This window comes from Heterocephalus glaber, unplaced genomic scaffold (assembly GCF_053883595.1).
Source record: "Heterocephalus glaber isolate CG9 unplaced genomic scaffold, H.glaber_assembly_v1.0 deba00000347, whole genome shotgun sequence".
Taxonomy (NCBI): Eukaryota; Metazoa; Chordata; class Mammalia; order Rodentia; family Bathyergidae; genus Heterocephalus; species Heterocephalus glaber.
In genome coordinates, this window is record NW_028258143.1 from 62137467 (window position 1) to 62156084 (window position 18618).

General features: G+C 36.5%; 1 protein-coding gene across 5 annotated transcripts in view; it reads right to left on the reverse strand.

Annotated features, from left to right (window-relative positions):
* Nckap1 (NCK associated protein 1) overlaps nt 1-17538 on the reverse strand; it is a 94118-nt gene extending 76580 nt beyond the window's left edge. The window contains exons 1-3 of one of the 5 annotated variants that reach the window (XM_004868178.3): nt 17154-17380; nt 4023-4040; nt 2773-2883 (exon numbers count right to left, since the gene is read on the reverse strand). In XM_004868178.3, the coding sequence (XP_004868235.1) occupies nt 2773-2883; nt 4023-4040; nt 17154-17261 (237 nt within the window). In that variant the 5' untranslated portion in view covers nt 17262-17380. Of the gene's footprint in view, nt 1-2772; nt 2884-4022; nt 4041-17153 lie in introns of all 5 variants that reach the window. The other 4 variants (XM_013066831.3, XM_087201290.1, XM_004868179.3 and 1 more) reach the window with 4 other exon arrangements.
* Between the last annotated feature and the right edge of the window lie 1080 nt (nt 17539-18618).

An 18618-nucleotide genomic window follows, 5' to 3' on the forward strand; every position in this document is an offset into this window, starting at 1 on the left:
GTATAAACTTATCACATATTCTACTATTATATTCATATGAAGTTTCTACAATAGGCACAAAGATAAATACAAAGTAGATGAGTGTTTGCTGAGGAGTGGGGTGTTGATAGGAAATTGGGAGTGAATGTTAGTGGGTGTAGAGTTTCTTCCTAGGTGATAAAAATCTTCTAAGTTGACTGAGCTACTGAATACACTAAAAGCCATAAACAGTACACCTCAAATGGGTGAACTGTATCATACTATGCCTCAATGTAATTCTGCAAATAGCACATTTCACATGAGTGAATTATATAGTACAAGAAATACAGTGAATACTAGTGTGCATTGTTTAATTCATTATAGTAAAAGACATTGTCATTAATCCCCCACAAAGTATTTCCCCTGATTTATGACACATTTATCCCACTATTCTTGCCACTTTCTGAAGCAGTTCTGAAGTTCTCTTCTGTGTCTTTACTTGCATTGTCATGGCTACCTTGATGTCCTGAAACAAATCAAAACATTTACCTTTCACAGCCATTTTGTCCGGAAGAGCAGACATTGCACAATGCCAGATTCAGTGAATAAGGTGGAAGAGAACTCACTGTAATGTTTTTATGAGCCTACCTTTCCACTGGATTGTACTCAGCAACTGCACTCATTATATTTTTGATTATACTTCATAAAGACACTCATGAAAGAGGACTTCAAGAACTGCTTCAGAAAGTGGCAAGAATGACAGGAAAAATGCAAAGAAAAAGCAAGAAGAAATATTTGAAGCGATTACTGCCAATGTGTCCTTTACTGCAAAAAATTTTTTAAATTTAAAAATATTCATCACATAATTTGATCACGCTTTGGATATAAGCTATATCTCAATAAGGTTTTTACTAAAAGTGTCAGTTTTGGCCAGCTGTGGTGGTACATTCCTATAATACCAGCTACTCAGGAGAATGAGGCAGGAAGATTGCAAGTCTGAGGCCAGAATGGGCATCTAGTGAGACCCTGTCCCATAAAACAAAAAGAGCTAGTGATGCAGCTGAGTGGTAGAGTACCCCTGGATTCAATCACCAGTACCACCCCATCCTCCCACAAAAAAGAAAAAGAGAAATCCTAACTTGGTGCCTTAAAAGTTGTAAAGGGAAGTAAAACTATTAAAGAACAAAAAGCCACAAAATTGTTATTATACAAGTAAGCAGTTTGCCAACTATATCAAAAGAAGCAGAATTCTTAATTGGCCCTTAACAACAAAAAAATTACTGTTATTAAACAGTGAATAATATATTTAATCAGTTCTTGGCAATCCTCCAAGAAAGACTGCATATTCAGGAACTATACTACATAAAAATTTATGCATACTAAATTTTTAAAATTTCTGAAGAGCTCATGTCAGATTTATGAGCCTCAAGAATGAAATGTATAGGGCCAGGGATTTAGCTCAGTGGCGCTGCTGCCTGCCTCACAAGCACAAGGTCCTGAGTTCGATCCCTGGTACCAAAAAAAAAGAATACCTGAAGAAGGAAATGTATATAGGATCAAATTTAGGAGATTTTCATAATAAAACCTCTTATTTAGAGTATATAATCTCTCAGATGAGTCAACCATGTAACTAAAAAAGGACTTCTCCAGTCATGTTTTTAGGAAGTGCATACTTTGAATCATCCATTTTGTAATCAGAAATTGTGATGCCTTAATATACCAATTAAAAATATAATCATCTATAAACCAAGATCTCTACTAATCAGTACTTCAAAAAACAAAACCAAGCCGGGGATTTAGCTCAGTGGTTCTGCCACCTGCCTTGCAAGCGCAAGGTCCCAAGTTCGATCCCCAGTACCAAAAAACAAACAAACAAAAAAACACAGACTTTAAAAAAATTATTTAAAAAGCACTTTTCCTGATATTTTATTAACTCCGACTGCCATTTCCTTCTACATTAAAACATTTTTCAGTAAAAGTGGCATCAACAGGCTAACTATAAATCTTCAATGAATACAAATGATTTGAAAAAAGAAAAAGATGATAATATATTGTTTAAACAGAGATTCACAAAAATAGAGAAGAGAGGAAAGTTCTAAACTACTTTTGTACATAAAGCAAAATCAAAGAAAAAAATTTAAAAGAAGACATACAGAAAAAATCCAAATCAGCAAAACTTATATAAAAAATGCCATGGTATAATTTGCCAAACTGTGTTATTTATAAGAGTTATAAAGAACTACAAAAAAGATATGTAAAGATTCTGAATATTGATACACTTCAATATACCAAGGAAAAAACCTTCCCACATAAAAAGTAATATAAGGATAATATGACCCCAACATGATCATCTTATCATTTACTTTTCACAAATATTTTTGTCAATTACAAAAATAGTAAAGAAATAAATATATTTTAAAACTAAACACAACAAATTACTAAAACAATAAAACCTCTTATGAAGTCATTTACTAACCTTAAAGGAAATTTAAGTTTAATAAGACCATAAAAGCATCAGTCCAAGTATTCACACAAATATTTGGGATACTATATACATATCCATTGCATCATTATTGGTATAACTTAAAAGGAAATTGTGTGTAAGAAATTAAAAATGCATATTTTCCATAAGAAAATGGCAAGGTAGTAAAGAATCATTTTTTCCAGTTTCACAGGTACTTAGAACCCTTAATTAATATATATAATCTGTATATCAAAATCAAAAGAAATAAGAGCTACTACAAGCACGATACTGACCATTGCTTTCCTTATAAACGACTAAAATCAAGTAAATGAAAAATCAAGATGACTTACATTGTTGTTGCGAGTTTCTACAGCAGGAAATTTTCTGACGATGAATTTCACAGCAGACTCCAAGTTTTTGTCAATAAGGTAGGATGGTTTGGCCTTGGGATCTCCACATGCCTATAAAAAAAAGTAATAAAAAGTGAAATAAATCCTCCTTCCAAAAAGAAGACTAGCAAATCTGTAATCAGAAATTAGAGATATTTATTGTTTTTGGTGAGCAGGTGATAAAATGAATAGGCAAAGTGCAGGGATTGTCACAGCTGAAATATGCAATGGGAGACAGTACAGAGATGTTCTTCTACTGAAAAAAATGCATGGAAAGTTTCAAAGCAGTTAGCGCAGAACAGCAGTGAAGGAAAAAGCTCAAACCTAAAAAAATAAAGAAAGAAAGAAAAGAAAAAGAAGAAAAGAAAAAAATTCTTGGTTTGAGGTAGAATTGTATTCCTCTGAAGCTAATAAAATACTATAAAATTAAATATTAAGTAGACACTGGACATGTTTCTTTCTAGGTGTTATAAAATAAAAGCTATGTTTAAATGTCTTCTCCAAAATGTTTTCCTCTTTGTTTTTTGGTACTGGGGATCGAACTCGGGTCCTTGAGCTTGCGAGGCAGGCGGCAGAACCACTGAGCTAAATCCCCGGCCCCATTTTAAACATTTTAATACAAGAGCCCTAGTTCAAAAGAACAGGAAGCTGCTAAAGTTGTTTTCATAGTGCTAAAGTGTGTGGCTTGTTCCTCTGAGCATCTGAGTTACAACACTGTTTTCCATCATACCAGCAGCACTTTGAACAATAAATCTACATCTGTTCTATATCTCATGAGCACAGAACAAGTGGAAATGTTTACATCTGACCACAGCAGCAGTGCAGCATTGTCTATAAAGGACTATAAAGCATTACACAAATGTAAGGTATTATTAGTAAAAACTTTTTACCTGAACTATTAGCAATATAGAATATAACCTTTAATACTGTTCACTTTCATTATGTGACGTTTAATTAACTGCTTGCTAGTAAGATGTTATTTCTTAGGGAATTACTAAAATTATACCATTCCTATTTATTCTTATTCCATTTTTTCAAGGATGTGTCCTTTCTGTTTGCTATGTGTGAGGAAATGCAGTACTTCAATTAAATGGGTCTTTTTCATTGTTTACTATGGCTATGTTGTAGATTACAGAAAGAGAAGTTATGAAACATGAAACTGATCTGAAAGCGGGCAAGCGGGCAGAGGGAAGGTGAAAAGCTTTGCAAACCTTCCAAACTTGTCCTTGCTGGGGAAGCATTGTAATAAAAAGAGAGAGAATTACGTGTAAACAATAATTGTCAAACTATGACATACTTTTCAGTAGAAAACTTATGTACTGCAGGCTATGAATAACAAAACAAGATTAGAACTATATGGTGCTACAATTCTAAAGTATTCTAAGTAGCAAGTTTTAGTATATAATGATACAGAGTTTATACTTCTCAAATTTTAATACTGCTGTGTAAGTGTACAACCATGTCAGTATCTTGGTGCTCTAAGGCAACTTAAAATAATACTAGAAAGAAGGAAAAATAAAGGCTACATGCAGCTATAGAAACAGGAGCAAAACCATCAGTGAAAGTTTACATACCTTAAAAAGAAACGGTAGCCAAGAATAAAAATAAATTGTTATTGGATGACTTTTGCACTTCAACTCAAATTAAAACTTTTTTCGAATATCATCTAGCTTCCCTCCAAGCCAGAATATAAAAATCAAAGAAAACATTCCTATAGTTTATAAATGGAAATAGGAATGCAGTAAAAAAAAAGTATTAATTTTCAAATATAATTAGATAAAAATTTTAAATTTACAAGTCATAATCCTTAACCAGATCGATACAAAGCTAGGATGTAAATCCATTTTAACATCATGTTGTTAACATACATTTGACTGTTTCTCAGAATAGACTATTATTTCTTTAAAGTGTTATCTTATAAATTAATCTTTCAATCTGTTCTTCCCATGTTAAAATTACTAGTAACTAAGAATCACATGACTAAGAATTTACTCAAAAATAAACTGCTTCAGATCAACATTTCCTTATATCAATGGCATAATGAAAATCAAGTCTCATAAACATGCCTGAGATAGTACAGAAATCTAGTGACTTCAAATTATGTTGTTTTTCCAAGGTACTGCCTTTCCTATTCTGATTTAAAAATTCAGCTACCTATCCTATCAAATACGAAACTATCAAATATGAAACTATCAAGTTAGCAACTATCAAATATGAAAATACAAAGGACAATACCCATTTCCCATGATCAGAAATTTTACCGTGTAAAAATTTAATCGTGTGTGCGTGTGTGTGTAAGCAGGTCTTACACTGAAAACAAAAAGAATTTCATTTCAATGAAAAATAAAGAAGTATGTCTTTTCCTTGAAACTGGTTTACTTTTTTCCATACTGCCTAAACATATTATACTGAGGAAGCAGTATATCAGAAAAGTTATACACAGATTCTGGAATAAAATTAGCTGGGTAACATGAACCATGGGACCTTGGATATATTACATAACATCTCCTAGTTTCCTTATTTGTAAAAATGGGGGGAATTAGTACTTACCTCATGGAGTCATGAGGATTTGAGGAAGGCAAAATATGGCACATTAAGTGCTCTAAAAATGTTAGCTGCCATTAATAGCTACCCAAGTAAAACCTTAACATGAATTATCACAGTGGTAATGGTCATTATCATAGTATAGTATATTGAACTAGCAATTAAGTATGAACTTCCTTATATGAGACTGTGATTCCCCTCTCAATGACTTACAGTAGTTTCTTCATTTACTGAGAGTCTAAATCACTGTATGTTTTACTTTAAATAGAGTTTAGCTTTACAGTATTAACATGAGGGTTTTGGGGGGAGCAGGGCTGATTTGATTTTTTGGCGCTGGGGATTGAAACCAGAGGCTCACACAGCTAAACCCATGCTCTACCAATGAAGTACACCCCCAGCCACAAGAGCATGAGTTTTTAAGTTAGGTTATCCATGTTCAAATTCTGGCTCCATCACTTATAACCATGAGTAAGGGATTTTTTTTTTAAACTTCTGTGTTCCTTAAGTGTCTTCATCTATTTATCTGGAGAAAATAATCATCCTAAAAAGGTCTGTATTCACGATGGGGGGGGGGGACTTACAAGGGTATTTTACATACCAAGAGCACTCAAAAAATACAAGGCTCATAGAAATTATATAGAAGTATTGGGCATTTTAATTTTTCTAAAAGCAATTTTTGATTTATTTAATAAGAGACACTTATGAGTAGTTGGGCCAAAAAAAAAAAAAAAAAAGAATGTAAGAAATGAAATAAACTATATTGTAACTAAAAGCTACCATCCAGTTAAAATATATCCTGATGGAGAACTTTAACTATAATTCAACTAGGAAGTTTTCGTCCTATACTAAAACAGGGGAGCTAAATTCCAACTAACCGTAAGTCTATTTGTAAAGATTAATCTTTCCTATCCCAACAAAATTTCATTTTGAGGACAAACTGTAAGATAATTTCAACCTGAACATAGCCTGTTGTTAGTACAACCTGAAACATAACTCAACCTATACTATAGCTATAATATTATACAAAATTATCTTTCACTATTAAATTGTCATCCTTGAAGTACATAAATTTTAAAAACCACATATACTACTATAGTTATTAATATATTTTACGCTAATATATTTCAGAAGCCCTTACCACAAAGACTGAATCAAAATATTTAACAAATTATGAATTAAGTAATAGTGAGCATTTTTATACCTTCCCAACCCCCTCAAAAGGTGAATACCTTACAAAATTACATCAAAGTCCTCCAGGTTTACATCTACCAAAAATTTAAATCAGAAGCAAAACTGAATAGAGGGGTTATTCACTACACAAAAACAAAACTATATAAGACCTACAGAATTTAGAGTGTTCCCTTTCAAACCTCATATTTTACTTCATTTCATTTCATTTTCATAATGTATAAAATACTAGTTTCAAACTGTTGAAGATCTAAAATTTAAAAACAGTTCTCAGAATTGGAACTTTATTATCCATAAATACTCTATTGTTGGAAAAAACATTTAAATATAACAAAAAATCCGGTCTATTGAGTCAAGTGGATTACAGCTTATATGATCTTAGACAGACTGCTTGACCTCTAGTCCTCACCTTCTAAGTCCATAAATTGAGGATATCATTACTACCTCCTTCATAAATAAACTGTTAAGATTTTCCAAAATAGAATACACATAACATGTTTATTTCAGTGCCTGGCATATAAGTAAATTCTAAATAATTATCTTTTTCTCCTTTAACAAATCTTTTCAATATGAGGCTATACCTATTATGAGTTCCCAATTATTCAAGTAAGATTTTCCGTAAAACCAATTCTAGGTCAGAATTAACTGCCAATTCAATATTTCCAAATTCATTTTCTCACGAAACACAAATTTCATGTTATTACCAAAAATAAAGGACAAACGTATTCTAAAAAACATGTTATTCAGGCCACAAAATAAATGTCTTTACTAGAAACATCAAAGACAGGTTTGATAGGACATGAAAGTATGACTTTAAAACAAATCTTTCTGGGCCGGGGACTTAGCTCAGCAGCACCGCACCTGCCTTGCAAGTGCAAGGTCCTGAGCTTGATCCCCGGTACTACCCCACCACCACCACCAAGAAAAAAAATCTTTCTGCCATCCTACCACCAAAACCCCCTTCTTGTGTCTTTTCTTCAAGCTGCTACAGATAAGAACATATACCACAGGGCCAGGGATCCACCACCTGCCTCGCAAGCACAAGGTCCCAAGTTTGATCCCTGGTACCAAAAAAAAAAAGAACATATACCACAGCTTAACTTTACATGGTTATTGCTACTTATTTTTCTAAGAACATACCATGGTGCTAAAAAAGTCAAATAGAGGTTTTAAAAATTCCTTATTCATAAGAAATTAAGCAACAATCAAGAAACATGAAAACATCCATGACACAAGGACAGTGGTAAAAACAACATTTACTGGGCAAAAACACCTATGCTTTACAAATTGCCTAAACTACCAATCAAGAGAGAAAACCAGGGCCCAGGATTTAGCTCAGTGGTTTCGCCACCTGCGGCGCAAGCGGCAAGGACCTGAGTTCGATCCCCAGAACCAAAAAAAAAAAAAAAAGCAAGAAACCAAAAGAGTAAATAAGGACTAAAATGTTCAACTGGGAAGGGCAACAAGGGTGGGGGGAGGGGGGAGGGGGGAGGGGGAAAAAGAATAGAAGGAAAAAATGGAAACAATGCTTTTATAAATAAGGACAGGAAGAGGGGTTGAAGTTTTTAATAAACTGTAATTCATGTCTAGAAGAGATATCACCTGAGATTACAGACAGTGAAAGCAACTTAACTGTTCTATGTTCTAAATCAGTGGTGGCAAACCTAGGCATACAACTCACCGTCTATATCACTTAAAGCTCTAAACTCTAAAAACCTCGTCATCACTGTTCCAAATAATGAAGGCAATACATTACATATAGTATGAAAAGAGCCTATAAGTATTTAAAAATCTAATGACAGCAAAACAAACTTCAGTTTCTAGTGTCAGTAATAACTTCCCAATTATTTTTTTTTCTCCTGTATATATTGTCAAACCCATCTGCTTTAAATTAGTAGTTTAGGGCCGGGGATTTAGCTCAGTGGTTCCAGTGCCTGCCTCGCAAGCACAAGGTCCCGAGTTCGATTTCCGGTACCAAAAAAAAAAATAAAAAATAAACAATAAAATAAAATAAATTAGTAGTTTAGGTCGGTAGGTGGAAAAAAAAGGAATCTATTGCTAACAGATTAAGTGGCTTGATAGGAAAGTATACTGAAACTATTAGAAATACTTTCAAATCAACTTTATTAATAACAACATCTAACTAAAACCAGTTACAGCTAATTTAAAGATAACCATAAATTATGGTTATTGTCCCCTAGGCACAAGTTTTGGAAAAATCACGGACTAAAAAATAATTCAACCCATAGTATCCTTCAAAACCCTTTATTAAAACTTAGTTTTTAGCGATTCAAATGAGTTACTAATTGCTACTCAAGGAGATGTCTATATCACTACTAAACATTTCTCAGCTTCCAATACACAAGAACAGCTCAATTTATTTTTTAAAAAAGGGACATTATAGTTTTTTAAAAGTATATTTTATCACACTTTTGTTACTAAATGGTAGTTCTATAAAGGACCACTGTAAAATACACTTCTGAAATACAAATAATGATTCCATATTGAAAGTAAGTAGATATCAGACTATAACATCAAGCAGTAAAAAAGAGTAGTTAAAGAAATGTTTACTAATGGTCTGGGGCCTAAATTAGGAAACAATATTTAAAAAAAAAAAAGGTCAGAGAAAATGTACATTCATTAAGTGTCCATTCTAAGTCCCAGAAATAGAACTAATAACCATAGCCAACATTTACTCACTTCTTACCCTTTTACCGGGCACTGTACTAATACTCCTATGAATTAACTCATTTAACATGCAACCTATGAAGGAGGTATTCCCCAGGCTGTGAATTTAGCTCAGTGGTGCCACCACCTGCCACACAAGCGCAAGGTCCTGAGTTCCATCCCCAGTACAAAAAAAAAAAGTATATTCCCCAATGTGGGAGAGCGGAAATATGAGCGTGGCTTAGAAAGCCAAAAAGTACAGCTTGGAGCATGAAAGCAGAGAGCAAAAAAGTATCATGAAGCTGGTCTTGCTATAGTAGAGAGCTTATGTGCAGCCTTCCAGAAATTTACATGTAACAGATGACAAAATTTAATCATGACAGTGAATTACAGAGAAAGAAATCAGAGATTTTAAGAACTGATATTTTACATATTTCTTTCTTTTTTGAGACAGGGTCTCATGATGTAATTCAGGCTGTCATTTTAACACACTATGTAGCACAGGGTGTCCTGAAACTCACAGTGATCCTCCTGCCTCAGCCTCCCAAGTGCTGGGATTACAGGCATGCACTACTACACCCCGCTTCATATTTCACTGGTTAACAACAAAGCTACTTCATATGCCTTCTTCTTATTATTATTACATAAGTCAGGTCAAGATCCAGAAATATAAAATGTTTTAAAACCTTTTGAGATAATTTTATTGTGTACTGACAAAAGATAATTCTACACTGGCTAAGAAGCAAATAAACTATAGCCCAGAAAGATAATTTGTCCAAGATTTTAAAAAAAATTAGCATTAGAGCTCTGTCTACAACATAGCTCTCAACCCACAGAATATATCTAATATGGAAAAAATTTAGAAAATAATAATGTAGAAAAGTTTGGAAGTTATATTCCTGTAAGAAAAGCATTGCTGAGGTACTTTATAACTTTCTGTATCTTTACCTATTCTACTGAACAAAGGTCTGCAATGCGAAATAATGATGCCTAGCCATTGTCAATGCCTGGGTAAAGCTCCTATTGATACATCAAAACCAAGAACAAATTCATTGGAATCCTTAACTCCCTTCTCAAACTCCCACAATCCCACCTACACACTGCATTTAAATTAAGTCCCCAGTAAAATATGAATGATGTGACACTGAAAACTTAATCTGAGTTTATACTTCTCCAATGCCAAGACAACATTCAACAAATGGAAAAGTAAATTAACAACATCTGGGACTACCTGAAAGACCAGCTCATTTAACTTAGAAAATAGTTTTAAAAATGCACTTTTGTCACAGGCAATATCTAAGTTAATCAACCGCACTATATGAAAGTATTTTCCATTACAGGCTCTTTTATTTAAAACAAGAGATTACTGGTTGGCCATGGTGGTGCCTGTCTGTAATCTCAGGATTCAAGAGGCTGAGGCAGGAAAACTGCCTCAGTGCCAGGCCAACGGGTACTACATGGTGAGAATTTGTTTCAAAAAAAAAGATTCCTTTGAAATTAACACATGTATAAATCTATCTACAACTTCAGGCTTAGGAAATGTGATGATGTAAGTAAAATACTCCATTGCTATGATTAACTATTAGGTTTTCTCACCATTATGACATCAATTTACCAAAGTCTAACAGTATTGCTAATTCTTAAATTACAGGATCAAAATTAAGATTTTACTAGATTGACTAATAAGTGCAACATGAAAAATAGTAGAAAAATCTAATGTATGCAATAAAGCACTATTAATTTTGTAAAGTCCAACACAGAAAGACTTATTACTGGTCATGCTTTCTTAATTGTTTCTTGTATTTCAAGTTACAAAATTTTTCAATGTAAAATTAACATTCGACTTTAAAAATAAAAATCTAAAGTGAAAAATTATATCTGAAATTTCAAAATTAAATCACAATATCTTTAAATGAGCGACTGACTGCACTTTTAAAATGACAGAAAATTGCTCTTGTTTCTTTTTGTTCCCCTTTCTGTTTTATATGTACTCTTTTCCTCCAAGAAAAATTTCCTATTTTTTTTATTATACAGTTAGTATTTTCTACTTGTACATTATAAAATGTGGCAGGAATTAAATCTTAGAAATAATCATAAAGGAAATTATATTTAACATGTAAAGTCAATAAAAAAATGTATTTCTCTGGAAAAGTTTAAATGTTTATGTACCTGATTCTAAACTGTTTTGCATTTTAATACACTACACAGCCAAAGAGCAGTTGCTATCAGCAAGAGCCTGAGGCAGGAGGATTCCAAGATCAAGTCCAGTTTGGGCAACTCAACAAGACCCTGTCCCAAAAATTTAAAAATAAAGAAATACATACATACATACATACATACATACATAAATGGCTAGAAATGAAGCTCAGTGAAGTGCCCCCGGGTTCACTCCCCAGTATCATTAAAAAAAAAAATAAAAGTTTAAAAAAATCACTCTGGCACATTGATTACATGCTCTGAATGGTCTTTCATATAAATTTCACAACAGGGCCAGGGATTTAGCTTAGTGGTTCTGCTGCCTGCCTCGCAAGCACAAGGTCCCAATTTCGATCCCCAGTACCAAAAATAAATAAATAAATACACAAATAAATACATAAATTTCACAATGGTCCACAGTAAAAAGGAAAATTATTTCTGTAATTGTACATGTCTTTAAAAAGTTACTATTGTGTGTTTAAAAGCTGAATTATATCTTTCTACAAGTAGGTTTCAGAAGAAATATCTACTAAAAATATTCACTAATGACTGTAAATCTAATGGCAAGAATTATTAAATTAGGGCTGGGGATTTAGCTCAGCAGCACAGCTACCTGCCTGGCAAGCACGAAGTCCTGAGTTCAATCACTGGTACCAAAAACAAAAAACAAAAAACAAAAAAAAGAATAATTAAATTAAGAGCCCAAATTAGGGGTCAAAAAAGAAGATACCAGCCCAAAGTACTGCTTTTCTGTCATCTTTGGCAAGTTACTTAACCTCTCAAAAACTCAATTTCTTTCTAACATAGCTACCTTCAACACAGATCTAAGAATAAATAAAAGAAAAGGAAAGCATAATGTAAAGTCTCAATAAATGGTAGCCAGTATTACTTTTATTATGTACCATTACTATTGGACAATCGGTTTTAAGAAGGTCAAAGGGGATCAAACTGCTTACTTCTACTAACCTAAAATGCACATTCAATAAATTTGGCCCAATTTTTAATCATTCTAACTAGAAAAGATAAGAACTTTTCTACACACTTTTTTTTACCTTGGCCTCTTCACTTTTTAATATATTTGGATGTTACCAGTTAAATATGTTAATTCCTTTAATTTTCTTTAAATGTAAATACAAGCAAGAGATGAAGGACCATAACTAACTTCATTTATATGTAAACTGGCCCATGCTGCTTCTCAAATTTTATTTTTGTAAATAACCTACCTAATTTAATCATAATATAATAAAATATGCATGTGCATGTTAACATTTATACAAAGGGTATAAATATACATTATTTTTTAAAACAGAAGAAAAGAGTAATTTTTGAAGTCATACTTATGTTTGATATTTTCATAATAAACAAGTATTCCTTTTGTAATAATTAAAATAATACTTAGGTTATTTAACAATTGCATTAAGAAAACATGAATATCATTGACACTAAAACATCTTTTAATCATTTTTCTTCCACATTCTCTAGTGATCTTAGTTTAGCTTTGCAGCCTACTTCTAGCATAAAAAGCAAAATAATTATTGAAATTTCATTTTAGATACAGCTTCTTTGAAAAAGCTATAAATTATTTAAACTGAACTTTGGGGATAATGTTTTCTTCTCTCCATATTTAAGATTCTTAATGAAACCCAATATGGAGAGAGAAAAATTCTTATTTTTAGTAGAACTGCCACAATTCAATCTTGACTGGACTGACTTGATTCCTCAGCTCCTGACTGACCCACAGAGAAGAATGCCCTCAGTCCAGCTCCGGAAGGGAGACAGAAGCCAGCTCCTTTCCCCCTCATTCATGAAACAGGCTATCAGCTAAAGCCTTTCAATCTTACACTACTATTTCCCTCAGGAAATACACTTAATTTGAAACACAAGAAGAGGTCTGAAGGGGCATCAGCCAGAGGGATATTTCTATAATCAAATTTTTAAAAAGAAATTGTGTGAAATCCCCATACGAAAACATTTTATAATTTTGAGTTTCTTCTCCTTTTCTGCCCTTTAAAACTGTCAATAAATGGTAAAATATGCAAGTATTAACTGAGTTTTCATGTTTATAACGGTAGAGGAAAAGAAACAAAAGGGGCCAGGGATTTAGCTCAGTGGTTTCACTGCCTGCTGCGCAAACGCAAGGACCCGAGTTCGACCCCGGAACCAAAAAATAAAAAATAAAAGAAAGAAACAAAAAAGTAAATGACAAAAAAGAAATATATTTTAAACTCAGTAAAAAGTTTTCATTTGGGATTTAGGAGTTTGGTTATACGGCAGTAAAATTTCAGAAGAACAAATGCCCAAAGAAGTTGCTCATACCCACAAATAAATACTGCCAAACAAGCATAGAAACTTTAAGCTATTCTCACATTTTATCATCCTTTCATTTTCACAAACAACTCTGTGAAGTAGGCAGAGCAGGCATTATCGTCCCTACTCTCTAGAAAACTAATGGCCTGTAACTTCTCTACTACTCCAAAATGACCTAAGAAAGATAACACCATTAGAGTGGAAAGGCTTTAGTATTAAATTTCTCCATCTTACAAATTAGGAAAGGGAAGTTCAGGAAGTCAAGTCACCTGACCAATGTTACAGAACTCTCTCAGCGACAGAGTCAAGAGTAGAATGCAAGGCTCCTAACTTTTGGCCCAGGGTTCTTAATTAATGACCAGCACAGAAAGTTGTCTCAAATGGGTTTAAAATCACTGTATCAGTGAGTAGCATTATTAAGCTTAGAATGAGAAGATTTTAATTTAATAAAAATTAATAAGGAACTAAAGAATTTAAACATAAAACTGCCTATTACCTGAACATTTCTTACTCAAAATACCTCTTCATGAGTTACTTCATCCTCAAAGCACAAATTCCCTAACATTCTCACAATTTGTAAATATTCAGACCTCAAACTATTTTGTTTTCTTTTGTTCTGTTTGGTACCAGGGATAGAACTTGGGACCTTGTGTTTTCAAGGCAGGTGCCAGAACCACTGAGCTAAATCCCCAGCCCCAGACCTCAAATTTTTTGACTGATGAATTAAAAATTTTTTTCAGAAACTATGTTAATTTAATACTTTCATGTGTCAGAGCATATAATTTACTATAATAACTAACTTTACATAACGTATTTTTCTTTGTATGTGCTCACTAACATCATTTCTGTTGTACACAGATTAAGTATCCCTAATCAGAAAACCCAAAATCTGAAATGCTCCTAAATCTGAAACTTTTTAAGTGTCTACATGATGTCCTAAGTGGAAATTCCACACCTAACCTCACATGACAGGTCACAGTCAAAACCAGTTGCACTAAAAATACTGCATAAGATTACTTTCAGGCCATATATATATATATGTTATGAAACAGTCATGTTTAGACTTGGGTTCCATCCCTGGGGTGTGTGTGTGTGTGTGTGTGTGTGTGTGTGTGTGTGTGTGTGTGTGTAATATACATACATATACATGCAAATATCCCAAAATCTGAAAAAAACCTAAAGTTGGAAATATTTCTGTACCAAACATTTCAGGTAAGGGACACTCAACCTGTACTTCCAACTAAAATAGAGCCAAAAATCAGATTTGATAGACAACCTAATGCATATATGGATTAATAAAAAACGTGATAATTGGTTGTCAGACATGTATTATGAGGTGGAAGGCTTTTTAAAAAGGAATATAAGAAATTCAGAGAAAAGATTACATGGTCTACATTGCCGTAAGAATGCAGAAAGCAATGAACCTTATAAACACATGGTGAAAACAGATCTTACTCACTTCTTTGGCAAGATATTTGAACAAATGTTTCAATCTCTAGCCAGCTGGGAAATTTTAACAGTCTTATAAACAATTCCATAGGCTAAAAGATCCAAAAATCAATCTAATGCACTTACATGCAAAATTATGCAAGGGAAAGAAAGCTAAAGCTATTAGAGTAGCATACACGTCATGTTCTCTTTCTGATTCATTTCAACAAGCTCTAAATAATGGCCTCATATGCCAGGTAATGTTTTAAATACTTCTTCAAAAACAAACTACACTGCCCAGAGTGAACTCATATAATCAGGCAAAGTATGCAAAATATTTCTCAAAAAACTATAAATGTACAGCAAGTGCTGAAACGCACTATTTCAATAACTCGAGATATTTGACACTTGGAGATAACAAGGATCACATTCAACCTATTTTAAATTTCAGCATAAAACAAGCGCCTGAAGTTTCTCAAAACAGGAAATGAAAAAGTGCTTTGAGAAAAGGCAGTGAACTGTAAATCTGAGTTCAAATGCTTAGAATTTAGATTAATCTTATCTATGAAAATTGAATATTAAATTCTGATTGCACTTGCACTATAAAAACGTTTAATGATTACTTTAAAAAGGTATTTTGCCCAAATAACCAAATCACTTTTGATGTAACTCTCACTTCCTCTTCTGGAAACCATCATAACCATTTCCTTTAACCACAATACCACAGATCTAGTGACTTTTAGTAACTTTTGACTTGCTCGTTTTTTAGACATAGTGCACATGTGAACCAGGTAACAAATTTCTTATGCAACAAAATCTCATCCAAAAGTTCAGGTCAATGCAACCTTTAAGCAATACTACCTAAAATTAAATTATTCTCAACCTACATAAAATTATAATCAAGGCTCCTTGGTGACTGCAGGGGCCTTTCTGGTAATGACACTTAACTGCCACACAAAACCGGGCAGAAACAACTAACAGGTTCTCTCCAAACTGTTCTTGCCTTCAGGTGAGCAACCACTTCCAAAGTTAATTACTACTAACTCGACACAGTCTTCTTTAGAACTAGTGTCTATATCAAATTGTACAAATAAATCAATCTTTACACTCAAATTCCTTAATATGAATTTCATTAAAAAATATTTCTTCGGTAGCCCTATCACAACCTATAATCTACAGTACTGCTATGAAGCTATGACACCAAATACAAACGGGAAGTCACAAAGATCTAGTTAAGACTGTACGTTCCCCAAATCCCTATCATCTCGTTAAATTTTCTCTATCAAATACTTTAAAACGTAATCTTGTGTTAAAAGGAATGGGGTTGTCTTCTAAGATAAATTGTCATTTTTTCTCTCTTGACGTCCACTTAACTCCAATTCAGCCTTCCCCTCTTTAATCTGAAGACGTGTACTGCACATTTTGCCTGGGTCTATTAGCTATAGCTGCTCAAATTTGCCGACTGCGCCATAAATCAGGAGTAGCAGCCACGTATTTCGCTCTTACTTTAAGAAACGGTGTTTGGGTACTCGGCTGGGAAAACTCAGACGAGGGGGAGCGCAGAGCGACCAGGTGGTTATTCCTGTTCAGTGACTCACAGCCCGCGAGTACTTCCGAGGACAGCGGTCCCACCCTCGCTTCCCCTCCTCTCCGGCTTCCCGAGCAGAGGAGCCCCGCGCCCAGGCGCCCTCCGAGCTTCTCTTTAGGAACCTCGCGGCGACGGCGCGGGCTCCTCGCACGCCCAAGGCCGGACGCAGCTGCGGCCGCGGCCCCGGCCCCAGCCCCAGCGCTGCCTCCCCGCCCGGGCCCTCGGCCGTGGCGGTCACGGTCCGCCAAGTTTCCCGGCCCTCCCGAGAGGTGGCCGCCCGCCTCCCCCTTCCCGCGGGCGACGGCGACGAGGCCGGGGCGCGGGCCGGGTGGCGACGGCTTCCCCGCCCGCCGCCGGCTCCGCGTTAGGCCGCCCCGCCGCCGCCGCCCACCCGCCACCCGCCGCGGCCTCCCGGCCCGCGCACCTTCTTGATGTTGTAGAGGCGGGTGAGCATGCCGACGCCCCGGTCGTTCAGGATGGTGAGCTTCTCCGCCAGCTTCTGCTGACTGGGCTGCAGCACGGAGCGCGACATGGTGCCGCCACCGCCTCGCGCCCCAGCCCCGGCCACGGCCTCCGCCCGCCGCCGCTGCGACCTCCGCCTCAGGGGAGCGCGCCCATGGCCTGGCGCCCGACCCGCGCCGCCGACCGAGCTGGCCGCGGCCTCCCGCCCGCCGCCCTTCCGTGCCCACGCCCGGCCCTCCCCGCCCCGGCCCGCACCGCGCCGCCTCCCCGGCTCCCGACTAGGTGTGGCGGCGGCGGCGGCGGCGGCGGCGGCTGAGAACGAGGCCGCTTCCCGCAGCCCCAGACGAGCGAGCGCGCGGTCACCTGACCCGCCGCGCCGGCGCCCCCGCCAGGCCGGACGGAGACGCGCAGCGCCGACCCCGCCCCGACCGCGGCCCCGCCCCGCCCTCGCCGCCCGGGCTCTCGGGTCCCTTCGCCCCGCACCTCCTCCAAGTCCCCGAAAGTTGCGCTCTTACACCGCCCCCTAAAGAAACCCGCGAAACTCGAGGCGTCCGGCTCCCGCAGGGCGTGGGCGCGGAGGAAGCCGGGGTGACAGGGCCGGGAGCCTTCGCCGTGCACCACCGCGCAGATGCCGGCCGCCTCCGGCGCGGGGGCTCCGGGGCATGAGCCTCGCGTTTGCCTCCCCCCCCCCGCCCCGCCCCGCCCCGGCCTGCATCCAGTCTCACGCCCTGGGAGCGGTCTGCACTCGCAACTGTCTTGTCCTCTGATGAGTTTCTTCTTGTGGCCGCTCCAAGTCTACTCCCTAACGCGTCAAGGCCTTAACGGAATTCACTAGGGTGAAAAACTCCTGCGCGGGGGACTCAGACCGACTTGACATTTGGGGCTTTACGGTCTTTCTTTAATGTGCGCATTAATTTTAAACCAATGAGAAGATGACCTGCCACCTTCAATAAAAGACCGTCTAAGAGTAAAAATAAGCGATCATTGAATTGGTCAAAACACCTTCTTAAAAGGAAAACTTAATATTAGCTTTTTAAACATTCTTAAAGCTATTATATCCACTATTCTTTTATTTCAGTACCCCAACAGGAGAGAGGGAGTGATGGAGTGGATTTCAGGAATGTTAAAGAGAGTTCTGTTGACACCAAGTCATAATCCTATCCGGCATTGTGCTTGAACTCTACACGTAGAGTTGCATTACCGTGAACGAATACGTTGTAGTTGTTGTTTTTTTAAAATTACAGATACCTCCAAGAGATCTGTTTACTATTCGTAATTAACTGGTTGAGGGGTTTAATTTATCCAGTTGTTTTCTGAGCTGATAGCTTACAGTGTTGATTTAGAAGGACCAAAGATCAGGAGCCCAGGACAGTGAGGTAACTGGGGGAAGTTGGAGCAGCCAGATGCGAAAATTTAAAGGTGGAGGA